Here is a 27,707-nt window from a genome sequence, read left to right on the forward strand (position 1 = left end):
AGAAATACAACGTTTTCCACCAAGAAAGAACATTTTGACTCGGGTTACATAAACAAATGTGCAACTGATGACTACTGTACATTCATCATATGTCAGACAGCTTTCTTTTTAAAACAAAATATGAGCAATTCTGGAACTGTCATGGAGGACAAGCTATAATCTAGTTTTTTGTAGCCACACTTGATTGTGTCTGAGTTATTTCTGTACAGTGATTTTATACTGATACCCATTCTATATTTGGTTGTATATACTTGGCTGTATATCTGATCTAGTGCTATGTGTGTACTCATTTAGCACTGCCTCTCCTCAGGATTGGTGTGAAATTCTCCACTTTTATGTCCCAAGTAGAGGGAGAGCAGCTCGGGGCTATCTGTGTCGTGGAGTGCTCCCTCGTTGTCCCTGTGATTAGCTAAACCCTTTTTAGTTTTCCTCCTTTGATTCCTACCTCACATGAAAGGCTGCTGTCTGCTCCGCTGCCTGCCTGAAAACCGTTGACTCCCTGAGCCCAAGGTTCTCTCTCAACCCCCTGGCACTGGCAGCATTCTCAGCCTACTGCTTTCTCCCATCAGATACAGGCACAGGGTGGTTCTTACTACAACTAGGTTTATTATGAAGATAGACGGCTTTCGTTATCATATTAACGACAACGACTCCTTTTCTCTCCTATCTACCCCACCCCATCCTGCCCTCCTTTCCTTCCCCTCTTCCCTCTCTCCTCCTGTAGTTTAACACAGCAGCGCGTCAGCTGATTGAGTTGGACAAGCCTGGGGACTCGAGTGTGGACTCTGGCGAGGGGGCCTCATCGGGCCCCCAGAGTAACGGTGGCCCCCACCGAGCAGGGGAGAAGAAGAACAGTAAGAAGCGCCACTCGTTTACATCCCTCACCATGTCCCACAAGCCCTGTCTGGCCCCGCCCCCCCAGAGACACTCCATGGAGATCAGTGGGCCCGTCCTCATCAGCTCCTCCAACCCCACGGCAGCCGCACGCATCGGAGAGATCAGCGGAGGACTGTCCTGCAGCGCACCCTCACAGGTGAGATAGGGGGAGGAGATGGGAGATAGTAAGGGAGGGCTCTTCTGCAGCGAACCCTCACAGGTGAGATGAAGGGGGAGAGAGCTTCTACGTTCCCCCCTAGTCCAGTGTCTTTGTACTGTTTGGTTAGGGGTATTCAACGAGGAAGCCACTAAATGGAGAACTTTATGTCTCTCTGAAGTATTCTGTATGATCAATGGACTTGTCCAGAACCCTGACTCTATTGTCCCCATTAATGAATTCCTCCAGAATTGACTGCATATTTTTGTTCTGAACAATATTGTCCTCTTAAACCAGAATTGGGAAAACCATCATGTTGTCCAGCATAGCAGCCTCATTTGTCTATGGTTGGCTGTCTGTACTATGGAATAGCGTATAATCACTGCCATTTATTTCATGGGATAGCTGATGATAGACTCTTGGAAATGGATTGTCACCAAGTCTGTCATAGCCCTCAGTGTGTGTCCAGCCTCCTGCCCATGTCGGCTCCACACTGTTCATCTGGGCCTGTTAATCAGGGGTAATGAGTGAGAGAGAGGAACAGGGGGAAACCCTGAGCATGCAAGATGCTCACGCAACATGCACAAACAAGCAGATTGAACTAACATTCTTGTTTTCATCCGATGTTTGTTTCCCTGACAAAGATTCCCAGTCTCCTTCTGTCACCACACACTTCACTCCCTCTCTCCCCCCGTCATTCCGAACAGGCCATCGCTCCATCCAAGCGTTGGAAATCATGGATGCGTGACTCCACTCGCCCGCAAAAAAGACTGCAGCTTAGCCCCGAGGTTTCCACAGCAACCTCGGAATGGCAACAACTCACAGCTGCTCTGGTTGCTTGGCACTGTAGAGAGAGAGAGGGGCTGGGGACATGACAGACAGGCAGACAGTCAGACAGATTTGTCAGCGTCTTAGGCAGACGTTCTGTGACTGACGGAAGCTGTGAAGTGAGGAAACCTTTAGAATGTTGCTTCGTTTTTTGCAGCTGAGCAGAGAACCGTGTAGAGGAGAACTGCCTCACCCCAGCCTGCCTGGTATACAGAGTAGGGACTTTTATACTGACATTGCAAATGACCATATACTCGTTATATGAAGATCGGATGGTGTCTTCATCTTATCAGTGTTTTTTGCTTTGAAGTGTCAAAATAATTATAGTCTTTCTGAAATGTGTTTTTAAATTAAGCCAACAAGGCTTTGTCTGTGGTTTGACAGCATTCATATTAAAGTAACATGCAAAACATTACTAAGTTACAGTTCATATAAGGAATATCAGCCCCTAATCTATGGATTTCACATAATTGGCAATGCCCCCCAATAATATTGGCACCCTTGGTAAATATGAGCAAAATGTGCTGTGAAAAATGTTTCTTTGCTGTTTATCCTCTTGGCCTATCATTCAAAATATTTACAAAAATCAAACCTTTAATTGAAGTAAAATTATTGAAAAAAATGTATGTGAAATAAATTAAATATTCTTCTCCGAAACATGTGTGCCACAATTATTGGCACCGCTAGAAGTTCTTTTGAGTCAAATCTAACTGAAGTATATTCCCATTCATATTTTACATTTTAAGTTCATCTGTGTGATTAGGAACGCTTAAGTGGTAAGCCATGACTTCCTGTTTTACTGGGGTATAAATATGAGTTCCCATAGTCATCCTTCACTAAGGGAAAGAACCGAGAATATAGTAATGATGTGCGACAAAAGGTTGTTGAGCTGCACAAATCAGGAAATGGCTATAAGACAATAGCTCAAAGGTTTGAAAATGCCCATTTCCTCTATCAGGGCAATAATTAAGAAATGTAGCTGTTAGCAATCGGCCTGGAAGAGAACGTGTGTCTATATTGACCCCACGCACAGTGAGGAGGAGGATGGTTCGAGTTGCCAAAGAATCACAGCTGGAGAAATGCAGACGTTAGTTGGGTCTTGTACATAACCACAAGTTGTTTGGGAGGGTTGCCATAAAAAAGCCTTTGCTGTCATCAAACAACCAACTCAAGCACCTACAGTTTGCCAAACATTACTGGAATTTTCAATGGGACTGGGTTCTATGGTCAGATGAGACCAAAATAGAGCTTTTTGGAAACAAACACCAGAGGTGGGTTTAGCGTAGAAAAAAGGATAGCCATGCCGAAAATGTACCTCATCCCCACTGTGACGTATGGTGGTGAGTCTTTGATGTTATGAGGCTGTTTTTCTTCCAAAGGCCCTGGACAACTTGTTAGGATACATGGCATTATAGACTCCAGCAGATATTAAATTATTACCAGCAGATATTAGATATTGCCACCAGATATTAAATCAAAACTTAACTGCTTCTGCTAGGAAGCTTAAACTGAGCTGTGGTTGGATCTTCCAGCAGGACAATGATCCAAAGCACACCTCAAAATCAACACAAAAACGGTTCACTGACCACAAAATCAAGGTTTTGCCATGGCCATCCCAGTCCCCTGACCTAAACCCCATAGAAAACCATTGGAATGAGCTGAAGAGGAGAGTCCACAAGCGTGGACTTCGGGATCTGGAGAGATTCTGTATGGAGGTGTGGTCTCAGATAGAAGACTCAGATCTGTTATCTTGGCAAAGGGAGGTTGCACAAAGTATTGAATTAATCATTTTGGCACACATTTGAGAACATTTTAATTATTATTTTAAAAAATTCTTCAAATTATTTAACTTATATATTATTTTTGAATGAATGACCAAGAGGATAAACAATGAAGTTTAATTTTTTTTATATATATTTTTTTATACATTACCCGGCTTGGTAATATTTTCCAAGGGTGCCAATATTAGTGGAAGGCACTGTAGATATGAATCTGTTGGTCACGGATACCTTAAAAAAAGGGTAGGGGCTTGGATCAGAAAATCAGTCCGTATCTAGTGTGACCACCATTTGCCTTATGCAGCTCAACACATCTCCTTTTCATAGAGCTGAGTATGCTATTGATTGTGGCCTGTGGAATGTTGTCCCACTCCTCTCAATGGCTGTGTGAAGTTGCTGGATATTGGCAGGAAACTGAAACATGTTGATCCAGAGCATCCCAAACATTCTCAATGGGTGATATGTCTGAGTATGCAGGCCATGGAATAATTTTCAGCTTCTAGGAATTGTGTACAGGTCTTTGCAACATGTGGCCTTGCATTATCATGCTGAAGCATGAGGTGATGACGGCAGATAAATGGCACGACAATGTGACTCAGGATCTCATCACGGTATCTCTCTGAATTCAAAATGCCATTGATAAAATGCAAATTATGTTCGTTGTCCATAGCTTATGCCTTCCCATACCATAACCCCAACGCCACCATGGGGTAGACTGTTCACAATGTTGACCTATCAATGAAATTAAACTTTGGAGTACTTTAAATGAAGTTATGGGCAGAACGACAAATTCAACTCCATCTTTCGAATCAGATGGCTTATTCATCACAAAACCATTTGATGTTGCCAAATTATTTAATGATTATTTCATTGGAAAAGTGAGCAAACTTAGGCAGGAAATGCCAACAACGAACAGTGAGCAGTTGTATTCATGCATAAGAAAACGAATAATGTAAGAAAAGCATTGCAAGTTACAATTTTGTAATGTTAGTGTGGGAGAGGTGGGAAAATTGGTCAATAATGACAAACCACTTGGCATTGACAACTTACAGTAAATGGAAAGCTACCGAGGAAGGTAGCTGACTCTCTAGCCACTCCTTTCTGTCATATTTTTAATCTGAGCCTAGAGGAGTCTTTGTCCTCAGGCCTGGAGGGAAGCCAAAGTAATTCCGCTACCCAAGAGTGGTAAAGCGGCCTTTACTAGTTCTAACAGCAGACCTATAAGCTTGTTGCCAGCTCTTAGAAAACTGTTGGAAAAATAGTTTTTGACCCAATACAATGCTCTTTCTCTGTAAACAAATTAATAACAGACTTTTCAGCATGCTTATAGAGAAGGGCACTCAACATGTACTGCACTGACACAATTGACTGAAGGTATTGATAATAAGAAGATTGTGGGAGCTGTGCTGTTAGATTTCAGTGCAGGCTTTGATATTATTGATATTACGATAACCTGTTGTTGAGAGAACTTGTGTTATGGCTTTTCAACCTCAGCCCTGAATCCATGATATGGCTATCTATCTAGTAGAACTGAGGGTTTTCTTTAATGGAAGCTTCTCCTAATGTCAAACATGGAAATTGTGGTGTAGCGCAGGGCAGCTCTCTAGGCCCTCTACTCTATTCAATTTTTACCAATGACCATGCCTCTGGCATTAAACAAAGCATGTGTGTCCATGTATGCTGATGATTATCCATATATGCATCAAAAACCACAGGTAATGAAGTCACTGAAACCGTTAACAAAGAGTTGCAGTCTGTTTTGGAATGGGTGGCCAGTAATAAACTGGTCCTGAACATCTCTAAAACTAAGAGCATTGCATTTGGTACAAATCATTCCTTATGTTCTAGACCTCAGCTGAATCTGGTAATGAATGGTGTGGCTGTTGAACAATTTCAGTAGACAAAATAACTTACCTTAGATTGTAAACTCATGGTCAAAACAGATTCAATGGTTGTAAAGATGGGTAGAGGTCTGGCCATAAAATAGAGATGCTCTGCTTTTTTGACAACGCACTCCAAAAAGCAAGTTCTGCAGGCTCCAGTTTGGTCTAATATTGATTATTGTCCAGTCGTGTGGTCCAGTGCTGCAAGGAAATGCCTAGTTAAGCTGGAGCTGACCCAGAACAGGGCAGCACGTTTTGCTCTTAACTGTAATCAGAGGGCTGATATAAATACTATGCATGCCAGTCTCTCTTGGCTAAGAGTTGAGGAGAGACTCACTGCATCACTACTTTGTTTTCTAAGAAACAATGTGTTGAAAATCTCAAATTGTTTGCATAGTCAACTTACACACAGCTCTGACACACACACTTATCCCACCAGATATGCCACCAGGGGTTTCACAGTCCCCAGAACAAATTCAAGAAAGCATACAGTATTATATAGAGCCCTTATTGCATGGAACTTCCTTCCATCTCATATTGCTCAAATAAACAGCAAACCTGGTTTCAAAAAACAGATGAAGCAACACCTCGCGGCGCAATGCCTCTCCCCTATTTGACCTATATAGTTTGTATGCATTGATATCTAGGCTACGTGTGTCTTTAAAAAAATGTTTATGTAGTTCTGTCCTGTTCTTGTCTATTGATGTTCTGTATTATGTTTTGTGTGGACCCCAGGAAGAGTAGCTGCTGCTTTTGCAACAGTTAATGGGGATCCTAATAAAATAGCAAAACGGTCGCCCACAACGCCATACACGCTGTCTGCAGTTGAGGCCGGTTAGACGTACTGCTAAAGTGTCTAAAACGATTGGAGGTGGCTTATGGTAGAGAAATTAACATTATATTATGTGGCAACAGCTAGCCATCTAACTAGCATTTGCTTGTACATTTATTAGCTAGTCATCTAACTAGCGATTAGCATTAGTGGCTAACAAGATTTGGCCACAACTTGCTAAATGAAAGACAAACTGTAGATGTTTTCACATGTAAGAAACAAATGGAATATAGAATGCTTGTGGATTTATATTAAGAAGCAAGCAGAAAATTGCCTCAACATTGATGCATGACCATGCAGAATGAAAGCAAATGTCTCATGGTCGAGCAACAACAAATGTGCTCCTTGAGTGATGGGGCGGGGCTAGTTCTGTGTGGAATGCGGCTTGGCGAGAGAGCTGAAAGATGACTCAAATAGTGGAGTAAACTATCACATTTAACAAACCAAACTACCGTTTAAAACTCAAACCAGTCCGTGCATCAATACCGGTATATGGTATTCCGCCCAACCCTAGTGTCCTCTTCTGTCTCACCTCCCGGGGCTTAGGGCTGCAACACAGCCCAGACACACTGACATGATTTACCCACAGCTTCCCCTCCTAAACATAAGCCACACAAAGCCCTTCTACAACTGGTGGCATCCCTTAGTGCTCTCGTATGTGTGTGTTGACTATGCTATCAGAGCATGTTTGTTTGTGTGTGTGTACAGACAGTTATTTTCATGTTGGGGTGACCCATCTCGTACTAAAGCCGTGGACCCACAGGGTGATGAGGGGAGAATCATTTTATACTCTCCAATAGAGGTCGACCGATTATGATTTTTCAACGCCAATACCGATTATTGGGGAACCCCAAAAAAAGCCGATACCGATTTAATCGGCCGATTTGGTTTTTATTTTTTTATTTGTAATACTGACAATTACAACAATACTGAATTAACACTTATTTTAACTTAATATAAAACATCAATAAAATTAATTTAGCCTTAAATAAATGATGAAACATGTTCAATTTGGTTTAAATAATGCAAAAACAAGGTGTTGGAGAAGAAAGTAATATGTGCCATGTAAAGTATGTGCCATGTTAAAAAGCTAACGTTTAAGTTCCTTGCTCAGAACATATGAAAGTTGGTGGTTCCTTTTAACATGAGACTTCAATATTCCAAGGTAAGAGGTTTTAGGTTGTAGTTAATATAGTATTTATAAGACTATTTCTCTCTAGACCATTTGTATTTCATATACCTTTGACTATTGAATGTTCTTATAGGCACTATAGTATTGCCAGTGTAACAGTATAGCTTCCGTCCCCCTCCTCGCCCCTACCTGGGCTCGAACCAGGAACACATCGACAACAGCCACACTCGAAGCATCGTTACCCATCGCTCCACAAAAGCCGCGGCCCTTGCAGCGCAAAGGGAATAACTACTCCAAATCTAAAAACGAGTGACGTTTGAAACAGTATTAGCGCACACCCAGCTAACTAGCGAGCCATTTCACATGGGTTACACGAGCCATTAGGATCATAGGCTTGAAGTCATAAACAGTGCTGTGCTTGCGAAGAGCTGCTGGCAAAACGCACAAAAGTGCTGTTTGAATGAATGATTACGGGCCTGCTGCTGCTCAGACTGCTCTTTCAAATCAGACTTAATTATAACATAATAACACACAGAAATACGAGCCTTTGGTCATTAATATGATCGAATCCGGAAACTATCATTTCGAAAAACAAAACGTTTATTGTTTCAGTGAAATACGGAACGGTTCGGTATTTTATCTAACGGGTGGCATCCCTAAGTCTAAATATTCTGGTTATATTGCACAACCTTCAATGTATGTCATAATTATGTAAAATTAGTTCGCAATGAGCCAGGCAGCCCAAACTGTTGCATATACCCTGACTCTGCGTGCAATGAACGCAAGAGAAATGACACAATTTCACCTGGTTAATATTGCCTGCTAAACTGGATTAGTAGTTATAACTAGTGATTTTGATTGATTGTTTTTTCTAAGATAAGTTTAATGCTAGCTAGCAATTTACCTTGGCTTCTGCTGCATTCGCGTAACAGGCAGGCTACTCGTGGAGTGCAATGGTTAGAGCGTTGGACTAGTTAACTGTGCGGTTGCAAGATTGGAACCCCTGAGCTGACAAGGTGAAAATCTGTCGTTCTGCCCCTGAACAAGGCAGTTAACCCACAGTTCCTAGGCAGTCATTAAAAATAAGAATGTGTTCTTAACTGACTTGCCTAGTTAAATAAAAGGTATTAAAAAATATATTTAAAAAAATCGGAAATCGGCCAAAAATACAGATTTCCGATTGTTATGAAAACTTGAAATCGGCCCTAATTAATCGGCCATTACTCTCCAGACCTGGCTTTATCTGCCATAATTATGAACCAGACACACTCAGTATTATAGAACCTCCATGCACACCTGGAAGCTATACGACTTAAGATGGGTTTGATTTCTAAATGAATGCGTTTAATAAAAAGACAGACTCCCCAGGCGAAATCTGTGTGGCTCGGTATCTCTCCTTGTCTCTCGCTCCTCTTTTCTCCCTCCTTCAAAGCAGACAGAAAGGGAAGCAGTAGTTTCCTGGGGGGCCAGAGGGAGTGTATGGAAATGAACACGCCTTCTGTCTACTGCTTTTATGTCAGATGTATAAAGGAGCCTGCAGTATATGAAAACAGACCTGTTGTAAAACTGAACATTTTCAGTTAATTTCCAGTGTAATTGATGTGCCTGTGTTGTGTACACACACACACACACACACACATATGTTCCATGTAGCTCATACACATGTATAACAAAATGCACAACACAGATATTGCCTAGTACTTTCTGTCTTGCCTGATTGCCCCTTCCCCTTCCACACGGTACAGTTGATTGAGTCTGAGGTGGGTCCTCTGTAATGATTCACCCAGAAAGGCAGCTCTGCTCTGTCTGGGGCAGTCATGCATGGAGTGAAGGAGAGTACAGGGTACAAGGAGACTATGTCCAACAGAATTGCTCTGTTACCAGGACAGCCACAGTGAATGAGTCAGTGTCACACCGCTGGGGTTCCCCGTCTCTTAGCAAGAGACTTCAGTACTCACCGGTCTTCACCCAGCCAATTAAAACTTGTGCTTGGCAGTCATATGACCTAACCCAGCCAATCTGGTTATTGGGACACTAGCACAGCTTGATTTGGCCAATTGGGTTCATCGCTGCTGTGAAGGCGACATTTCCATTCAATGGGACATTTTAAGACCATGTGTGAGATGATTAAGAGATTAAATAACTAGTCTGTTCATTCATGACAGCCTACTTCTACCCATGTGAGACTGGATGTGAGGGGACAGACTGGCACAAATTGACCAAGACATCTGTCCCTTCTGATGGAGACCCATTCAGTTGCAACTATTGTTGAAAAATTCCATAATTGTTCTAGCACACTGTTTTGTGTGTAATGTCTATGCCTGAAAGTATTATATTGTAGGGGAGTAGTATTGGTTGAGTAAGTTGACTTACATTCTGTCTTCTCTCCTCAACAGGTACACATCTGTACAACTGGACTCCTAGTGACCCCTCCCCCCAGCAGTCCTGTTACTACTGCAACCGTGTTCACATTTCCCCCAGAGGCAAGTTACGCATCCATTCCTGTGGTAGGTGCACTTCTCTATAAAGATTCTACAGTATTCACACCAACAGTTCAATATAACAATAGGGTTCTTGCAAATACGCTACGGTTTACCTAATTAGGGATGGACATGAGTACTGGAACGGACGTCAAAGCTCCATCTTTAGCCAGAGATTACTTTTTAATTTTTTAAATAAAAAAACTATCTTTTTTTTTTTATACTTTAAAGCTATATGGTGGAATGTGTTTGTGGCTCCTAGAACAGGAAAGTGACATTTTGCCTTGAAGACAACATTAATTTGCTTTGACGCTAGTGTGCCATTTGCGGGGCACAACAAAAAAGAAACCAAGCCAAGCATCATACAGTTCTTCTCCCTAAATTCCCTTTCCTCGCCGTGCCTCATTCACTCAATTGCATTCCAACCACTCCCTACACACACTCGTGTGCTCCTGTTAAGACTACAGAAATAAATGCCCATAAAAATCTATCTGCCTGATGGGATAGACAGGCTACATTTCTTGCCAAATGATGACAGTTTTATCTCAAGTTCCAACAACGAGCTGCATTTTTGGAATAATTGCATCCCGTCTGTTTTCCACTTAGGCGAACTGCTAGTGCCATTTATAATTGGTTAGCCTAGGCTTTAACCTCCCTAAACATAGACAAGTTCCACAGTGAAAGTGTGCAAAAACATTAGTTTGATAGAAACAAGGAGCATATTTTCACCAGACTCATTAAGCATATGCCTACTCCCCAAACAGATGTCGTGGCAGTAATTCATAACCATGCAGTTTTCAATGAGGAATTGTTCGTCTATTTTGAAAATTCCCAAGAACAGGCAAAATAAACTAAATAGAGTCTCTGTATATCAAAAAAGTAGATTTTGAACCCTGAAAACCTTTCTCAACTCGCCAAATTGAGCCCTGTTACAATTGATCACTCTGAGGTGAACTGTTCCAGACTCTAGATGCGCATCACTTTTTTGCACTAGCATCTTTTAAAATTATTTTATTTTGTTATATTACATGTTTTTTACTATTAAAATAAGTGTGTCTTGGCTGTGATAAGGGCTCGGGAAAGAAGAGCATCTCTGCTAAATGAACAAAACAAGGCTATGCCATTGCACAGCCATATTCTTCTACATTAAGCACCACTGCTGAGGTTACTACCTTGTAGAAGATTGTTCCACCATATAATATAACCAGTTGATATTACGGTTTCAGTAAATTAAATGGCACTTTTTTATTGACTGAATTGAGCAATTCAGCTATTAGGATCTGTAATGGTTATGATAAATGAGGCATTGCTGTGCACTGTTGGCATAGGCCTATAGATAAATGCTTATTTTTTTGTTCTCCAGTGCAGTTCTAAAATCAGATTTTTTTTTCTCCCTATTTTTGATTATCATGTGAGTACTCGAACAGTCAAAACATTTCAAATGCCCATTCCTACCCTAATAATGGTTTTAACAACTATTTAGGTTGATATATGTTACTTTACTTACATGCTATCGTGTATGAAGGAGACTGATGTATCTGCTGCTTTGTCATGGTCAACTGACTGTGTGTGTGGCTTTGTTGGTATGTGGTACTACTGAACAGGGTCTATGTGTACACAAAGGTTAAGCTCTCCACTTTACTGGGGAACTAACTCTACATGAAGATTTCTTTGGCCTGCAGGCAATGTAATTATCTCAGCTCCAGCGTCAACAGCGCACACACATACACACATGGTAGTATGTAGACTCTTCTGAATGTATTTCCACCCCCCCCACTGTTCCATGGTAGTGATGTCTGTCTGCTCCTCAGGCCTTTTAATGTCAAGCTGAGACACATTTGTTTTGTTCCAGGTGATGGGGCCTGAATTGTTTACTGTCTACAATGCCTTTCTCTGCAGATGTATTAATAGTTTTGCATGTTTAGGAGAAAACAAACCCCTTTCCCAGTATAAACCTCTTTCCCAGTGTCAGTGTGAGTGATTGTGTAAGAGTTGTTTTGGTCTGGTTTCTGTAACGTTAGATGCAGAACAAGGGGGGGATAAGAGAGCACAGAAGGATCTGCTCGGAGCGCCCCTGAGGGTTAAACTATGTCATGTTTACAGAAATGTTTTTACTTTCATATGGTCCCAATTAAACACAGCGATGGATTCACAAGGCCCCAGTGTCGTTTCTATAGCAACAAACAAACAAGCACACTTGAGATTCCTTCCCAGTTCTATGGGGAAGTTGGGGACAAGACCAAACTTCTGTGCCAAGCGATACTCTCCCTCATTGAACATGGAGTAAATAATATCCCTTTTTCACAGAGCAGTTTCTCTCATTATGTAACACCTAGTCATGGGTTAAAAGGCCAGGGGTAGGGTTCTCATGTATCATTCCATCAAGAGCTTTAATGTAACTCTCATGTTGCGCTGAAGGCAGTGAGTTGTTTACTTGTTTCCTGTCTTTTGGTTCCAAACAAAGCAGTTTTTTTTTTATGTGAGGGATGCACTTCAACCTTATTGTGAACTGTTCTGTGCTGTTTAATCTCTGTTTCAGAATGTTTTTTTATTTGTTTTTTGACAGGAAGCTCTCCCTCCTCCCCCACCTCCTCCCCCACAATCTTCAGCGCTGGGAGCAGCCTCCTCGTTGGCTGCTGGTCAGAGACCTTCCCCAAGCACAAGCGATCAGAGTGGGAGACAAAGACCCACAGTGTGAGTGTACACACACACATACACAGATGTACATGTAACACTCTTCCATGTATAAAGTACCAGCACACTAAACCAGAGAGAACATGCCGTTTAAGAGCATGTTCCACACATGGCTAGGGTGTGGGGCCGTCTAATGTGTTCTGGGAGTTCTCCAAGCCTCTAAATGACCGCTCAGCTGTCAGTGTGGAACACCAGAGGTTGACCCAGAGCACAGGTGAAGGGTGAAAGGTCAACCGCTGTGGGGTATGGAGTCTCCTGGGTCCTATCAGAGATCCTGCCTGTGACCCTGGACCTCTCACATCATTACTCCTTTGAGAGACTCCAGACACCTGATAGAATTAAATACGGCCCACCTCCCCAAAGTGAGTGTTTGTGTTTCTGCATTTTTTTCTTAATTTCCCCCTCCCTGACACCAGTGAAAGTGTCTATGCTGTCTGTCAGCAGTTGTTCTTTAAAGCCTCTTCCCCTCTTGAGGTTATTGGAGATGTGACTTTTCCACTCCCTTTACAGCACCTCAGTGGAGCCCTGCAACATAGCTGTGTCATGCAGAAAGTCACCATAGTATTACTCTACATCAGTGATGGGCGTGAACACACAGAATGGGCCGCAGTGGTTCCCGGGTCTACGTACCCACATCCATGCACACACCGGCAATCAGAGCCAGCCATAGCCTAATTTCCTGCAATTCTACACATTTTGCCATGGGGTGGAAAGAAGATTTTGCAATTTTATAACTAATTTAATGAAATACTACTCGTTTTGCCATGTGGCGTAGAGGGGAAAAAACTGCATTTTACACATTGAGTGACTAACAAAATCAATGGGGGCCCCCCGGTTGGTAATTAGACCATGATTAATACAAGTTCATATACAGTGCATTCAGAAAGTATTCAGACCCCTTAGCTTTTTCAAAATGTTGTTACGTTGCAGCCTTATTCTAAAATGTATTAAATTGTGTGTTTCCCTCATCAATCTACACACAATACCCCATAATGACAAAGAAAAAACATGTTTTTAGACATTTCTTCAAAATTAACTGAAATATCAGATTTAGAATTCAGACCCTTTACTCAATACTTTGTTGAAGCACCTTTGGCAGCAATTGCATCCTCGAGTCTTCTTGGGTGTGACGCTACAAGCTTGGCACACCTGTATTTGGTGAGTTTCTCCCATTCTCTGCAGATCCTCTCAAGCTCTGTCAAGTTGGATGGTGTGCGTTGCTGCACATCTATTTTCTGGTCTCTCCAGCGATGTTCCATTGGCTGAGCCTCTCAAGGACATTGAGACTTATCCCAAAGCCACTCCTGTGTTGTCTTGGCTGTGTGCTTAGAGTTGTTGTCATGTTGGAAGGTGAACCTTCACCCCAGTCAGGTCCTGAGCTCTCTGGAGCAGGATTTCAACGATCTCTGTACTTTGCTCCGTTAATCTTTGCCTCGATCCTGACTAGTCTCCCAGTCCCTGCCGCTGAAAAATATCCCCACAACATGACTCTGCCACCACCATGTGTCACCTTAGGAATGGTGCCAGGTTTCCTCCAGACATGAGGCTTGGTATTCAGGCCAAAGAGGTCAATCTTGGTTTCATCAGACCAGAGAATCTTTTTTTCTCATGGTCTGAGAGTTCTTTATGTGCCTTTTGGCAAACTCCAAGTGGGCTGTCATGTGCCTTTTACTGAGGAGTGGCTTCCGTCTGGCCACTCTACCATAAAGGCCTGATTGGTGGAGTGCTGCAGAGATGGTTGTGCTTCTGGAAGGTTCTCCCATCTCCACAGAGGAACTCTGGAGAGATGATTGCACCGGAGGGGACGGCTGACGTTTTACGGGCTCCTAACCAACTGTGCTATTTTTTTTATTTTTTATTCTCACATTGTTTGTACCTCATTTTGTACATAATGTTGCTGCTACGGTCTCTTATGACCGAAAAGAGCTTCTCGACATCAGAAAAGCGATGACTCACCTCGAACTGGACAAATATTTTTTCTTTAAGAAGTCCAATGTGAAGGATATACTGTTTTGTCAAGACGTGGCCCAAATCCCTGTCATCAGCATGAAGAAGAGACTGAGGAGAAGGGGGAGGAGGGCAGAATGCCTTGTAAGAATTAGCCGACGAGTAGGTAAACCACCAGTACCCTCCGTATTATTGGCCAACATTCAATCATTGGAAAACTGGACAATGTACGATTTAAAGAGTATCCTACAAATGGGATACTAAAACTGTAATATCTTATGTTTTACTGAGACGTGGCTGAACGACAACACGGATAGTATAGAGCTGGCTGGCTTCATGCATCGGCAGGATAGAGCAGCTATGTCTGGTAAGACGAGGGGCGGGGGTGTGTCTATTTGTCAATAACTGCTTTGTCAATAACAACTATCAGTAGAGTTGAAAATGAGATGGAAACACAACTATAAGATTTTTATTTGTTTCTTGAAAACTTAAGCTAAAAAGTACAGCAAATCAGTTTGGAAACACAACTGAAGGGGAAAATGAACATTTTTGTTATGTAGATTTGTATTTATTTTTTACATTTGCATTAAAATCGTCCCCAATTGGATGGAAACCTTGCAACTTGTGTATTCTACTATTTTAACTCTCAACAGTGAGTTGAATATTTGTGGGGGGTTTAATTGATCTGCGGGCCTACAAAAGTGGCTGCCAGTTGTCTATCCCTGCTCTACAGACATATAGCGCAGCTTTCTCTGAACTACTGGAAGACCAGTCCAGAGGGGAATGTCCATCTCGATCAGCCTGTAAGTGCCTACTAGAAAGAGAGGGGAGATGTTGATGGATATACTTTAGTCTGGAAGGGGGGGGTACATTTTGCTCATGTCACAGACGAGATGTTCTGAATCCACAACATGTCTGTGATTCATTTCCTCCTGAGGTTAATTGGACAGTCCCTGTGTCGATGGCCACGTGTGTGTGTTTGATGTGTCCCATCTCTCTCCCCCCCACTGCAGCTACGTGGCCCTGTTCCCTTACCCCCCCCGTAAGGAGGATGAGTTGGAGCTGAGGAAGGGAGAGATGTTCCTGGTGCTGGAGCGCTGTCAAGACGGATGGTTCAAAGGCACCTCCATGCACACTGGCAAGATAGGAGTGTTCCCCGGCAACTACATGAGCCCTGTCAGCAGGTCTGTCACACACACAGACCTTACGCATGCACACACACATACACACACATACACATGACTACATGACCAAAAGTATGTGGGCTTTGCTCGGGTTCGTCGAACATCTCATTCCTTTGCTGTTATAACCGCCTCAAGTTCCTCCACACCGATCTTAACCAACCGTTTCTGTATGGACTTTACTTTGTGCACAGGGGCATTGTCATGCTGAAATAGGCAAGGGCCTTCCCCAAACTGTTGCCACAAAGTTTGGCTCCCAAGTGGTGCAGCGGTCTAAGGCACTGCATCACAGTGCTAGAGGCGTCACTACAGACCATGGTTCGATCCCGGGCTGTATCACAACTGGCCATGATCGGGAGTCCCATAGGGCGGCGCACAATTGACCCAGTGCCGTCCGGGTTAGGGGAGAGCTTGGCCGGGGTATGCTGTCATTGTAAAATAAGAATTTGTTCTTAACTGACTTGCCTAGTTAAATAAAAGGTTAAATCAAAGTTGGAAGCAGAGAATCACCTAAAATGTCATTGTATGCTGTAGCATTAAGATGTCCTTTCACTGGAACTAAAGCGCCTAACCCGAACCATGAACAACAGCCCTAGACCATTATTCCTCCTCCACCAAACTTTACAGTTGGCACAATGCAATGGGGCAGGTAGTGTTCTCCTGGCATCCACCAAATCCAGATTCATCAGTCGGACTGCCAGATGGTGAAGCATGATCCATCACTCCAGGGAACGCGTTTCCATTGCTCCAGAATCCAATGGCGGCGAGCTTTACACCACTCCAGTTGACGCTTGTCATTGCGCATGGTGATCTTAGTCTTGTGTGCATGGCTGCTCAGCCATGTAAACCCATTTCATGAAGCTCCCAACAAAGTTATTTTGCAGACGTTGTTTCCAGAGACAGTTTGGAACTCGGTAGTGAGTGGTGCAACCGAGGTTAGTTCATTTTTACGCGCTTCAGCGCTCGGTGGTCCTGTTCTGTGAGCTTGTGTGACCTGCCACTTTGACGAACTGACTTGTTGGAAAGTTGGCATCCTATGACGGTAAAGCCATTCTACTGCCAATGTTTGTCTATGGAGATTGCATGGCTGTGTGCTCGATTTTTGTTTTTCAGAGGGTAGTGCTGAGCGATTAGTGCTTTTTGAGGTTGTTTCGGTTTGATTATTAAAAAGTCAGGGTTTTCAACTTCACTTTCTATAAAACATTTTTTTTAATGAAATGCATTAGGAAATAAAGATGTTACTTAGATTTTAAAAACAACATTTTAATGGAAATTCCAAGGCCAAAAATAGTCAACCATAGTCTCTGATCAGGTCCACATTGGGTAGACCTCAATAGAAAAATAGGAAATTGCTATGAAATAATAAAATATTTCAGTTGTGAATATTACTTAATTTATATTTGATTACTTAATTCCTTAAAGTAATCATCTGCTCAGGCAGTTGCAGTCAGCCAGCCAGGCCATCTGTTTTGTGCTCCCCATACTGTACTGTCTTTAGTCATCCTAGTTAGCTAGCCTGCCTAATTATGCTGCAGAGCTGTCTGACAATATAATTTCACTAGTTCTTCAAAGTAGATTAGGCATACTTTCCAAACTGTCTCTCTCGTTGTTATGTACATTCCTCTCTCATGCGGTTTATGCTGTATCAGTCCAGAGATGCTCATGTCTCCGCCCTAACAATGGGAATCGTTGTCCCAAATGCGGAAAGGCAGACGACGAGCTTCGGTACAAAATAAGGCCATAGAAACGCATTGGGCTTATTTTGGACAGAGTTTGGCTTGGGTGAAACCTCTCGCTTCACCTATTCCTCTCTGATCTGGAAAAAACTGGAGCAATGGATTATGGTCAATGTAGTTAATTACAATGTTTCTGCACTGAACTAGGTTGAATATTTGCTTAATGGAAACCAAAACTCCCTTCAGCCCAGCGTCCTATATAGTTCTTGACTTGATTTCTTTCATAAATTATTTGATTTCTCTCTAGAGAAACAGTGCATTGTGCTACAAAAAAATAATACCTAAATGGTATTCAAATAATTTAACCAGAATCATTTGATCACTTGTTTTGGTACTGCTCATAAGTAGTTTGTTTTTGGTCGCAGGATCAGGAATGGCCGACAAATTGCAACATTTACTTTGAGCTAACGGTGCAAATAGCACTGCTGGGTGATTTGAAACGTCAGTCAATCCGATCAATAATATAATAATACTCTTAGCAAAAATCTTTCTTTAATTTACCATCTTTAGGAACTTTGAGAATGAATAGGTTCAGAACTTTTGTGAAACAGCACAGTGGAAAAATATATGGCAGCAAGAAATCAAAACTGGATGGTCTTCAGAGATGGATGGATGGGAGGGGTTGAGGGTAGTTGAAGCCTGGGACTAAAAACAAACAAAAGATAACTAAAGTAATATATAATGTGCCCGTAAAATGTATATAAACTAGAAAATAAACATCTATTTTTCAGAACCCTGTCTTTCAAAGATAATTTGTAAATATCCAAATAACTTAACAGATCTTCATTGTAAAGGGTTTAAACACATGCTTGTTCAATGAACCATAAACAATGAATGAACATGCACCTGTGGAACGGTCGTTAAGACACTAACAGCTTACAGACGGTAGGCAATTAGGTCACAGTTATGAAAGTTTAGGACACTAAAGAGGCCTTTCTACTGACTCTGAAAAACAAAAAAAGAAAGATGCCCAGGGTCCCTGCTCATCTGCGTGAACATGCCTTAGGAATGCTGCAAGGAGGCATGAGGACTGCAGATGTGGCCAGGGCAATAAAATGCAATGTCCAAATTGTGAGACACCTATGACAGTGCTACAGGGAGACAGGGTGGACAGCTGATCGTTCTCACAGTGGCAGACCACGTGTAACAACACCTGCACAGAATCGGTACATCCAAACATCATACCTGCGGGACAGGTACAGGATGGCAATAACAACTGCCCGAGTTACACCAGGAACGCACAATCCCACCAGTGCTCACACTGTCCGCAATATTCTGAGAGAGACTGGGTTGAGGGCTTGTAGGTCTGTTGTAAGGCAGGTCCTCACCAGACATCACCGGTAACAGCATTGCCTATGGTTACAAACCCACCGTCGCTGGACCAGACAGGACTGGCAAAAAGTGCTCTTCACTGACGAGTCGCGGGTTTGTCTCACCAGCGGTGATGGTCGTATTCGCGTTTATCGTCGAAGGAATGAGCGTTACTCCGAGGCCTGTACTCTGGAGCGGGATCGATTTGGAGGTGGAGGGTCCGTCATGGTCTGGGGCAGTGTGTCACAGCATCATCGGACTGAGCTTGTTGTCATTGCAGGCAATCTCAACGCTGTGCGTTACAGGGAAGACATCCTCTTCTCTCATGGGGTGGCAGGGTAGCCTAGTGGTTAGAGAGCTGGACTAGCAACCGAAAGGTTGTAAGTTCAAATCCCCAAGCTGACAAGGTACAAATCTGTCGTTCTGCCCCTGAACAGGCAGTTAACCCACTGTTCCTAGGCCGTCAATTGAAAATAAGAATTTGCTCTTAACTGACTTGCCTAGTTAAATGAAGGTAAAATAAATCAATATGGTACCCTTCCTGCATGCTCATCCTGACATGACTCTACAGCCTGACAATGCCACCAGCCATACTGCTCGTTCTTTCAAGACAAAAATGTCAGTGTTCTGCCATGGCCAGCGAAGAGCCCGGTTCTCAATCCCATTGAGCACGTCAGGGACCTGTTGGATCGGAGGGTGAGGGCTAGGGCAATTCCCTCCCAGAAATGTCCGGGAAATTGGTAACATCTCACAGCAAATCTGGTGCAGTGCACGAGGAGGAGATGCACTGCAGTACTTAATGCAGCTGGTGGCCACACCAGATACTGACTTACTTTTGATTTTGACCCCCTCTTTGTTCAGGGACACATTATTCAAGTTCTGTTAGTCACATGTCTGTGGAACATGCTCAGTTTGTCTGTTGTTGAATCTTATCAAATCAAATCAAATTTATTTATATAGCCCTTCGTACATCAGCTGATATCTCAAAGTGCTGTACAGAAACCCAGCCTAAAACCCCAAACAGCAAGCAATGCAGGTGTAGAAGCACGGTGGCTAGGAAAAACTCCCTAGAAAGGCCAAAACCTAGGAAGAAACCTAGAGAGGAACCAGGCTATGTGGGGTGGCCAGTCCTCTTCTGGCTGTGCCGGGTGGAGATTATAACAGAACATGGCCAAGATGTTCAAATGTTCATAAATGACCAGCATGGTCGAATAATAATAAGGCAGAACAGTTGAAACTGGAGCAGCAGCACAGTCAGGTGGAAGTTGAAACTGGAGCAGCAGCATGGCCAGGTGGACTGGGGACAGCAAGGAGTCATCATGTCAGGTAGTCCTGGGGCATGGTCCTAGGGCTCAGGTCAGTTGAAACTGGAACAGCAGCATGGCCAGGTGGACTGGGGACAGCAAGGAGTCATCATGTCAGGTAGTCCTGGAGCTCAGGTCCTAGGGCTCAGGTCCTCCGAGAGAGAGAAAGAAAGAGAGAAGGAGAGAATTAGAGAACGCACACTTAGATTCACACAGGACACCGAATAGGACAGGAGAAGTACTCCAGATATAACAAACTGACCCCAGCCCCCGACACATAAACTACTGCAGCATAAATACTGGAGGCTGAGACAGGAGGGGTCAGGAGACACTGTGGCCCCATCCGAGGTCACCCCGGACAGGGCCAAACAGGAAGGATATAACCCCACCCACTTTGCCAAAGCACAGCCCCCACACCACTAGAGGGATATCTTCAACCACCAACTTACCATCCTGAGACAAGGCTGAGTATAGCCCACAAAGATCTCCGCCACGGCACAACCCAAGGGGGGCGCCAACCCAGACAGGATGACCACAACAGTGAATCAACCCACTCAGGTGACGCACCCCCTCCAGGGACGGCATGAGAGAGCCCCAGTAAGCCAGTGACCCAGCCCCTGTAATAGGGTTAGAGGCAGAGAATCCCAGTGGAAAGAGGGGAACCGGCCAGGCAGAGACAGCAAGGGCGGTTCGTTGCTCCAGAGCCTTTCCGTTCACCTTCACACTCCTGGGCCAGACTACACTCAATCATATGACCCACTGAAGAGATGAGTCTTCAGTAAAGACTTAAAGGTTGAGACCGAGTTTGCGTCTCTGACATGGGTAGGCAGACCGTTCCATAAAAATGGAGCTCTATAGGAGAAAGCCCTGCCTCCAGCTGTTTGCTTAGAAATTCTAGGGACAATTAGGAGGCCTGCGTCTTGTGACCGTAGCGTACGTGTAGGTATGTACGGCAGGACCAAATCAGAGAGATAGGTAGGAGCAAGCCCATGTAATGCTTTGTAGGTTAGCAGTAAAACCTTGAAATCAGCCCTTGCTTTGACAGGAAGCCAGTGTAGAGAGGCTAGCACTGGAGTAATATGATCAAATTTTTTGGTTCTAGTCAGGATTCTAGCAGCCGTATTTAGCACTAACTGAAGTTTATTTAGTGCTTTATCCGGGTAGCCGGAAAATAGAGCATTGCAGTAGTCTAACCTAGAAGTGACAAAATCATGGATTAATTTTTCTGCATCATTTTTGGACAGAAAGTTTCTGATTTTTGCAATGTTACGTAGATGGAAAAAAGATGTCCTTGAAATGGTCTTGATATGTTCTTCAAAAAGAGAGATCAGGGTCCAGAGTAACGCCGAGGTCCTTCACAGTTTTATTTGAGACGACTGTACAACCATTAAGATTAATTGTCAGATTCAACAGAATATCTCTTTGTTTCTTGGGACCTAGAACAAGCATCTCTGTTTTGTCCGAGTTTAATAGTAGAAAGTTTGCAGCCATCCACTTCCTTTATGTCTGAAACACATGCTTCTAGCGAGGGCAATTTTGGGGCTTCACCATGTTTCATTGAAATGTACAGCTGTGTGTCATCCGCATAGCAGTGAAAGTTTACATTATGTTTTCGAATAACATCCCCAAGAGGTAAAATATATAGTGAGAACAATAGTGGTCCTAAAAGATTATGATCAGTGATTAGTTCATTGACTATAATTGCCTTTGAAGTAAGGGATCTAACATTAAGTAGCCCTATTTTGAGATGTGAGGTATCATGATCTCTTTCAGTAATGACAGGAATGGAGGTGGTCTTTATCCTAGTGAGATTGCTAAGGCGAACACCGCCATGTTTAGTTTTGCCCAACCTAGGTCGAGGCACAGACACGGTCTCAATGGTGATAGCTGAGCTGACTACACTGACTGTGCTAGTGGCAGACTCCACTATGCTGGCAGGCTGGCTAACAGCCTGCTGCCTGGCCTGCACCCTATTTCATTGTGGAGCTAGAGGAGTTAGAGCCCTGTCTATGTTGGTAGATAAGATGAGAGCACCCCTCCAGCTAGGATGGAGTCCGTCACTCCTCAGCAGGTCAGGCTTGGTCCTGTTTGTGGGTGAGTCCCAGAAAGAGGGCCAATTATCTACAAATTCTATCTTTTGGGAGGGGCAGAAAACAGTTTTCAACCAGCGATTGAGTTGTGAGACTCTGCTGTAGAGCTCATCACTCCCCCTAACTGGGAGGGGGCCAGAGACAATTACTCGATGCCGACACATCTTTCTAGCTGATATGCACGCAGAAGCTATGTTGCGCTTGGTGATCTCTGACTGTTTCATCCTAACATCGTTGGTGCCGACGTGGATAACAATATCTCTATACTCTCTACACTCGCCAGTTTTAGCTTTAGCCAGCACCATCTTCAGATTAGCCTTAACGTCGGTAGCCCTGCCCCGGGTAAACAGTGTATGATCGCTGGATGATTCGCTTTAAGTCTAATGCTGCGGGTAATGGAGTCGCCAATGACTAGAGTTTTCAATTTGTCAGAGCTAATGGTGGGAAGCTTCGGCGTCTCAGACCCCGTAACGGGAGGAGTAGAGACCAGAGAAGAATCGGCCTCTGACTCCGACCCGCTGCTTAATGGGGAAAACCGGTTGAAAGTTTCTGTCGGCTGAATGAGCGACACCGGTTGAGCGTTCCTACAGCATTTCCTTCCAGAAACCGTGAGAAAGTTGTCCGGCTGCGGGGACTGTGTCAGGGATTTATACTACGATCTGTACTTACTGGTGGCACAGACGCTGTTTCATCCTTTCCTACACTGAAATTACCCTTGCCTAACGATTGCGTCTGAAGCTGGGCTTGTAGCACAGCTATCCTCGCCGTAAGGCGAGTACAGCGGCTGCAATTAGAAGGCATCATGTTAATGTTACTACTTAGCTTCGGCTGTTGGAGGTCCTGACAAATCGTGTCCAGATAAAGCGTCCGGAGTGAAAAAGTTGAGGAAAAATATGAACGGTAATTAAAAAGTGAAAACCGTAAAGTTGTCAGGTAGCAAAACAGGTTGGCAACAAAACGCACAGCAACTTGAAAACAAGCCTGCAAGTTGTGACCGGAAATGACGGAAATGTTCTTACAAATATTTACACATGTTAAGTTTAACAGTTGATAGTGAGAGGACATTTCTATTTTTTGCTGAGTTTAGTATGTATAAGCTGGAAGTACAAGCCTAACATGCTGACCATACCGGATGTGTGCGTTGCAAATTAAATTTACACATACTTTATTCAATCATTGCACCCACACTGCTTGCCTGCATCAGTGTAGTAAGGCGCTAAAATAGAACTTGGTTCTATTTGTGACGCTCGACAAGCTGCAAGTCCTGCCTCTCCCGTCTCCTCATTGGTTTTTAGGAGCATATGCCCACGTGGGTGGTTGAAAGATGAACTGTGGTTAACACTCCAGTCGGTTGTGGTCATGCACTTTAAAGTTGGTTGCCAATTGCCATATAATGACCGACGAAGAAGCCTGAAGGAAGGAGGAAGGATTACTAGAAACAAACTCGGTGGACCCTTTTATCTGTGGATTAATTGTCAGAGTAGAGGACTTTGTGCATTTCAGGTCAAATAATAACCCAATGTTTATATCCCAATATGTATATACAAATTAGCTAGCAACAGCAAGCTAGCTAGCTTAATTGCCATAAATGTTTAAATCTTTTCGACCTGTCCCCAAGTTAATATAATTGGTTCAGAGTTTGTTTTGATATTTCAACCTGTGTGTCCTGATCGCGTCTAGTGTGGGTGGACAAAATCAACTTGTGGTCTGGTCAGCATTTAAGTGTTGTTCAGTAGTTTACTTCAATTAGGGGAGGGGTGGTAGGGTTAAGGGAAAATAACATTTTTTTTATTTATATTGCAAATGATGCAGAGGATTATCTGCAATATTAACGCTGATCTACCCCTCCAAAAAATGTAATGTATACGTACTGAACAAAAATATATAATACATGGAAACTGTTGGTCTAAAAGATCCCAGAAATGTTGCATACGCACAAATCTTAACTTCTCTCAAATTGTGCACAAATTTGTTTTCATCCCTGTTAGTTTGCATTTCTCCTCCTTTGCCAGGATAATCCATTCACCTGACAGGTGTGGCATATCAAGAATCTTTATTAAATAGCATTATCATTACACAGGTGCATCTTTTGCGGGGAACAATACAAGGACACTCTAAAATGTGCAGTTTTGTTACACAACACAATGCCACAGATGTCTCAAGTTTTGAGGGAGGGTGCAATTGGCATGCTGACTGCAGGAATGTCCACCAGAGTTGTTGTCAGAGAATTTTATGTTAATTTTCTCTACTATAAACTTTTTAGAGAATTTGGAAACACTTCCAAACGGCCTGACAAACGTAGACCACGTGTAACCATGCAAGTGCAACATTCCCACATATGCTGAGCAATTGTTGGCTGCTTTTCTTTCACTCTGTGGTCCAACTCATCCCAAACCATCTCAATATGGTTGAGGTTGGGTGATTGTGGAGGCCAGGTCATCTGATGCAGCACTCCATCACTCTCATTCTTGGTCGAATAGCCCTTACACAGCCTGGAGGTGTGTTTCAGGGCATTGTCCTGTTGAAAAACAAATGTTATTCCCACTAAGCGCAAACCAGATGGGACGGCGTATCGCTGCAGAATGCTGTGGTAGCCATGCTGGTTAAGTTTGCCTTGAATTAAAAATAAATTGGACAGTGTCACCAGCAAAGCACCATCAACCAAAACCTCCTCCATGCTTCACGGTGGGAACCACACATGCAGAGATCATCCGTTCACCTACGAAAAATCTCATGTTTCTTGGCCCAAGCAAGTGTCTTCTTCTTATTGGTATCCTTTAGTAGCGGTTTCCGTGCAGCAATTTGACCATGAAGGCCAGTCGATGTTGAGATGTCTGTTAATTGAAATCTGTGAAGCATTTATTTGGGCTGTAATCTGAGGTGCAGTTAACTCTAATGAACTTGGCTCTGCTGCAGAGTAACTCTGGGTCTTCCTTTCCTGTGACGGTCCTCATGAGCCAGTTTCATCATAGCGCTTGATAGTTTTTGTGACTGCACTTGAAGAAACTTTCAAGGTATTGACTGACCATGTGTTAATGATCTACTAATTATTTTATTTTTTTGCCATTATTTAACCAGGTAAGCTAGTTGAGAACAAGTTCTCATTTACAACTGGACAAGATAAAGCGAAGCAGTGCGACAGAAACAACAACAGAGTTACACATGGAGTAAACAAGCGTACAGTCAATAACACAATAGAAAAAAAGCTTTGGCTAGCATAGACTTATAGATGACATGGAGCCGGTGGGTCTGGTGACGAGTATGTAGTGAGGGCCAGCCGACTAGAGTATACAGGTCGCAGTGGTGGGTGATATAAGGCACTTTGGTAACAAAACAGATGGCACTGTGATAGTCTTCATCCAATTTGCTGAGTAGAGTATTGGAAGCTATTTTGTAGATGACATCGCCGAAGTCGAGGATCGGTAGGATAGTCCGTTTTAATAGGGTAAGTTTGGCGGCGTGAGTGAAGAAGGTTTTGTTGCGAAATAGGAAGCCGATTCTAGATTTGATTTTGGATTGGAGATGTTTGATATGAGTCTGGAAGGAGAGTTTACAGTCTAGCCAGGTATTTGTAGTTGTCCACGTATTCTAGGTCAGAACCGTCCAGAGTAGTGATGCTAGTTGGGCAGGAGGGCGGTTGCGGGCAGCAAATGGTTGAAAAGCATGCATTTGGTTTTTACTAGCGTTTAAGAGCAGTTGGAGGCCACGGAAGGAGTTTTGTATGCCATTGAAGCTCGTTTGGAGGTCAGTTAACACAGTGTCCAAAGAAGGGCCAGATGTATACAGAATGGTGTCGTCTGCGTAGAGGTGGATCAGGGAATCACCCGCAGCAAGAGCGACATCGTTGATATATACAGAGAAGAGTGTCGGCCCGAGAATTGAACCCGAGGCAGGCAGTCATTTGAGAAACCAAGGCTGTTGACTCAGCCAATAAGAATACGGTGATTGACCGAGTCGAAAGCCTTGGCCAGGTCGATGAAGACGGCTGCACAGTACTGTCTTTTATCGATGGAGGTTATGATATCGTTTAGGTCCTTGAGTGTGGCTGAGGCCGTGGCCAGCTCGGAAACCGGATTGCACAGCGGGGAAGGTACGGTGGGATTCGGTGTTCTGTTTATTAACTTGGCTTTCGACAGGCAGGGCAGGATGGATATAGGTCTATAACAGTTTGGTTCTAGAGTGTCACCCCCTTTGAAGAGGGGGATGACCGCGGCAGGTTTCCAATCTTTAGGGATCTCGGACGATACGAAAGAGAGGTTGAACCGACTGGTAATAGGGGTTGCAACAATGGCGGCGGATAATTTTAGAAAGAGAGGGTCCATATTGTCTACCCCTGCTGATTTATACAGGTCCGGGTTTTGCAGCACATCTGCCATTTGGATTTGGGTTAAGGAGAAGTTTGGGGAGGCTTGGGCGAGTAGCTCCGGGGGGCGCGGAGCTGTTAGCCGGGATTGGGGTAGCCAGGAGGAAAGCATGGCCAGCCGTAGAGAAATGCTTATTGAAATGTTCGATTATCATGGATTTATCGGTGGTGACCGTGTTACCTATCCTCAGGGCAATTGGGAGGAGGTGCTGTTGTTCTCCATGGACTTTACAGTGCCCCACAACTTTTTGGAGTTAGAGCTACAGGATGCAAATTTCTGTTTGAAAAAGCTAGCCTTTGCTTTCCTGACTGACTGTGTGTATTGGTTCCTGACTTCCCTGAACATTTGTATATCGTGAGGACTATTTGATGCTAATACAGTCCGCCACAGGATGTTTTTGTGCTAGTCAAAGGCAGTCAGGTCTGGAGTGAACCAAGGTCTATATCTGTTCTTTGTTCTACATGTTTTGAATGGGGCATGCTTATTTAAGATGGTGAGTAAATTACTTTTAAAGAACACTCAGGCATCCTCGACTGACGGGATGAGGTCAATATCCTTCCAGGATACCCGTGCCAGGTCGATTAGAAAGGCCTGCTCGCAGAAGTGTTTTAGGGAGCGTTTGACAGTGATGACGGGTTGTCGTTTGTCCGCGGACCCATAGCGGATGCAGGCAATGAGGCAGTGAATGCAGAGATCCTGATTGAAAACAGGAGAGGTGTATTTGGAGGGCAAGTTGGTCAGGATATCTATGAGGGTGCCCATGCTTACGGATTTAGTGTTGTACCTGGTGGTTTCCTTGATTATTTGTGAGAGATTGAGGGCATCTAGCTTAGATTGTAGGACTGCTGGGGTGTTAAGCATATCCCAGTTTGGTCACCTAACAGAATGAACTATGAAGATAGATGGGGGGCAATCAATTCACATATGGTGTCCAGGGCACAGCTGGGAGCTGAGGGGAGTCTGTAACAGGCGACAACAGCGAGAGACTTATTTCTGGAGAGATTAATTTGGTCTGTCACCAAATAGGTGTATTTTCTGTATACCACGATTACAAAAGACAACTGATTGGTGCAAACGCGTTAAGGAAAGAAATTCCACAAAGGAAATTTTACCA

At 43.5% G+C, this 27,707-nt stretch overlaps 1 protein-coding gene across 3 annotated transcripts in view; it reads left to right on the forward strand.

The window, feature by feature from the left end:
• The window catches only part of sh3rf1 (SH3 domain containing ring finger 1), a 74,836-nt gene that overhangs the window by 40,202 nt on the left and 6,927 nt on the right, over positions 1 to 27,707 (forward strand). For all 3 annotated transcript variants that reach the window (XM_024421827.1, XM_024421828.1, XM_024421830.1), the window contains 4 exons: positions 725 to 1,033; positions 9,883 to 9,993; positions 12,533 to 12,660; positions 15,621 to 15,791. In XM_024421827.1, coding sequence (XP_024277595.1) covers positions 725 to 1,033; positions 9,883 to 9,993; positions 12,533 to 12,660; positions 15,621 to 15,791 — 719 coding nt within the window. The remainder of the gene's footprint in view (positions 1 to 724; positions 1,034 to 9,882; positions 9,994 to 12,532; positions 12,661 to 15,620; positions 15,792 to 27,707) is intronic.

This window comes from Oncorhynchus tshawytscha, linkage group LG05 (genome assembly GCF_018296145.1).
Source record: "Oncorhynchus tshawytscha isolate Ot180627B linkage group LG05, Otsh_v2.0, whole genome shotgun sequence".
Lineage (NCBI taxonomy): Eukaryota > Metazoa > Chordata > Actinopteri > Salmoniformes > Salmonidae > Oncorhynchus > Oncorhynchus tshawytscha.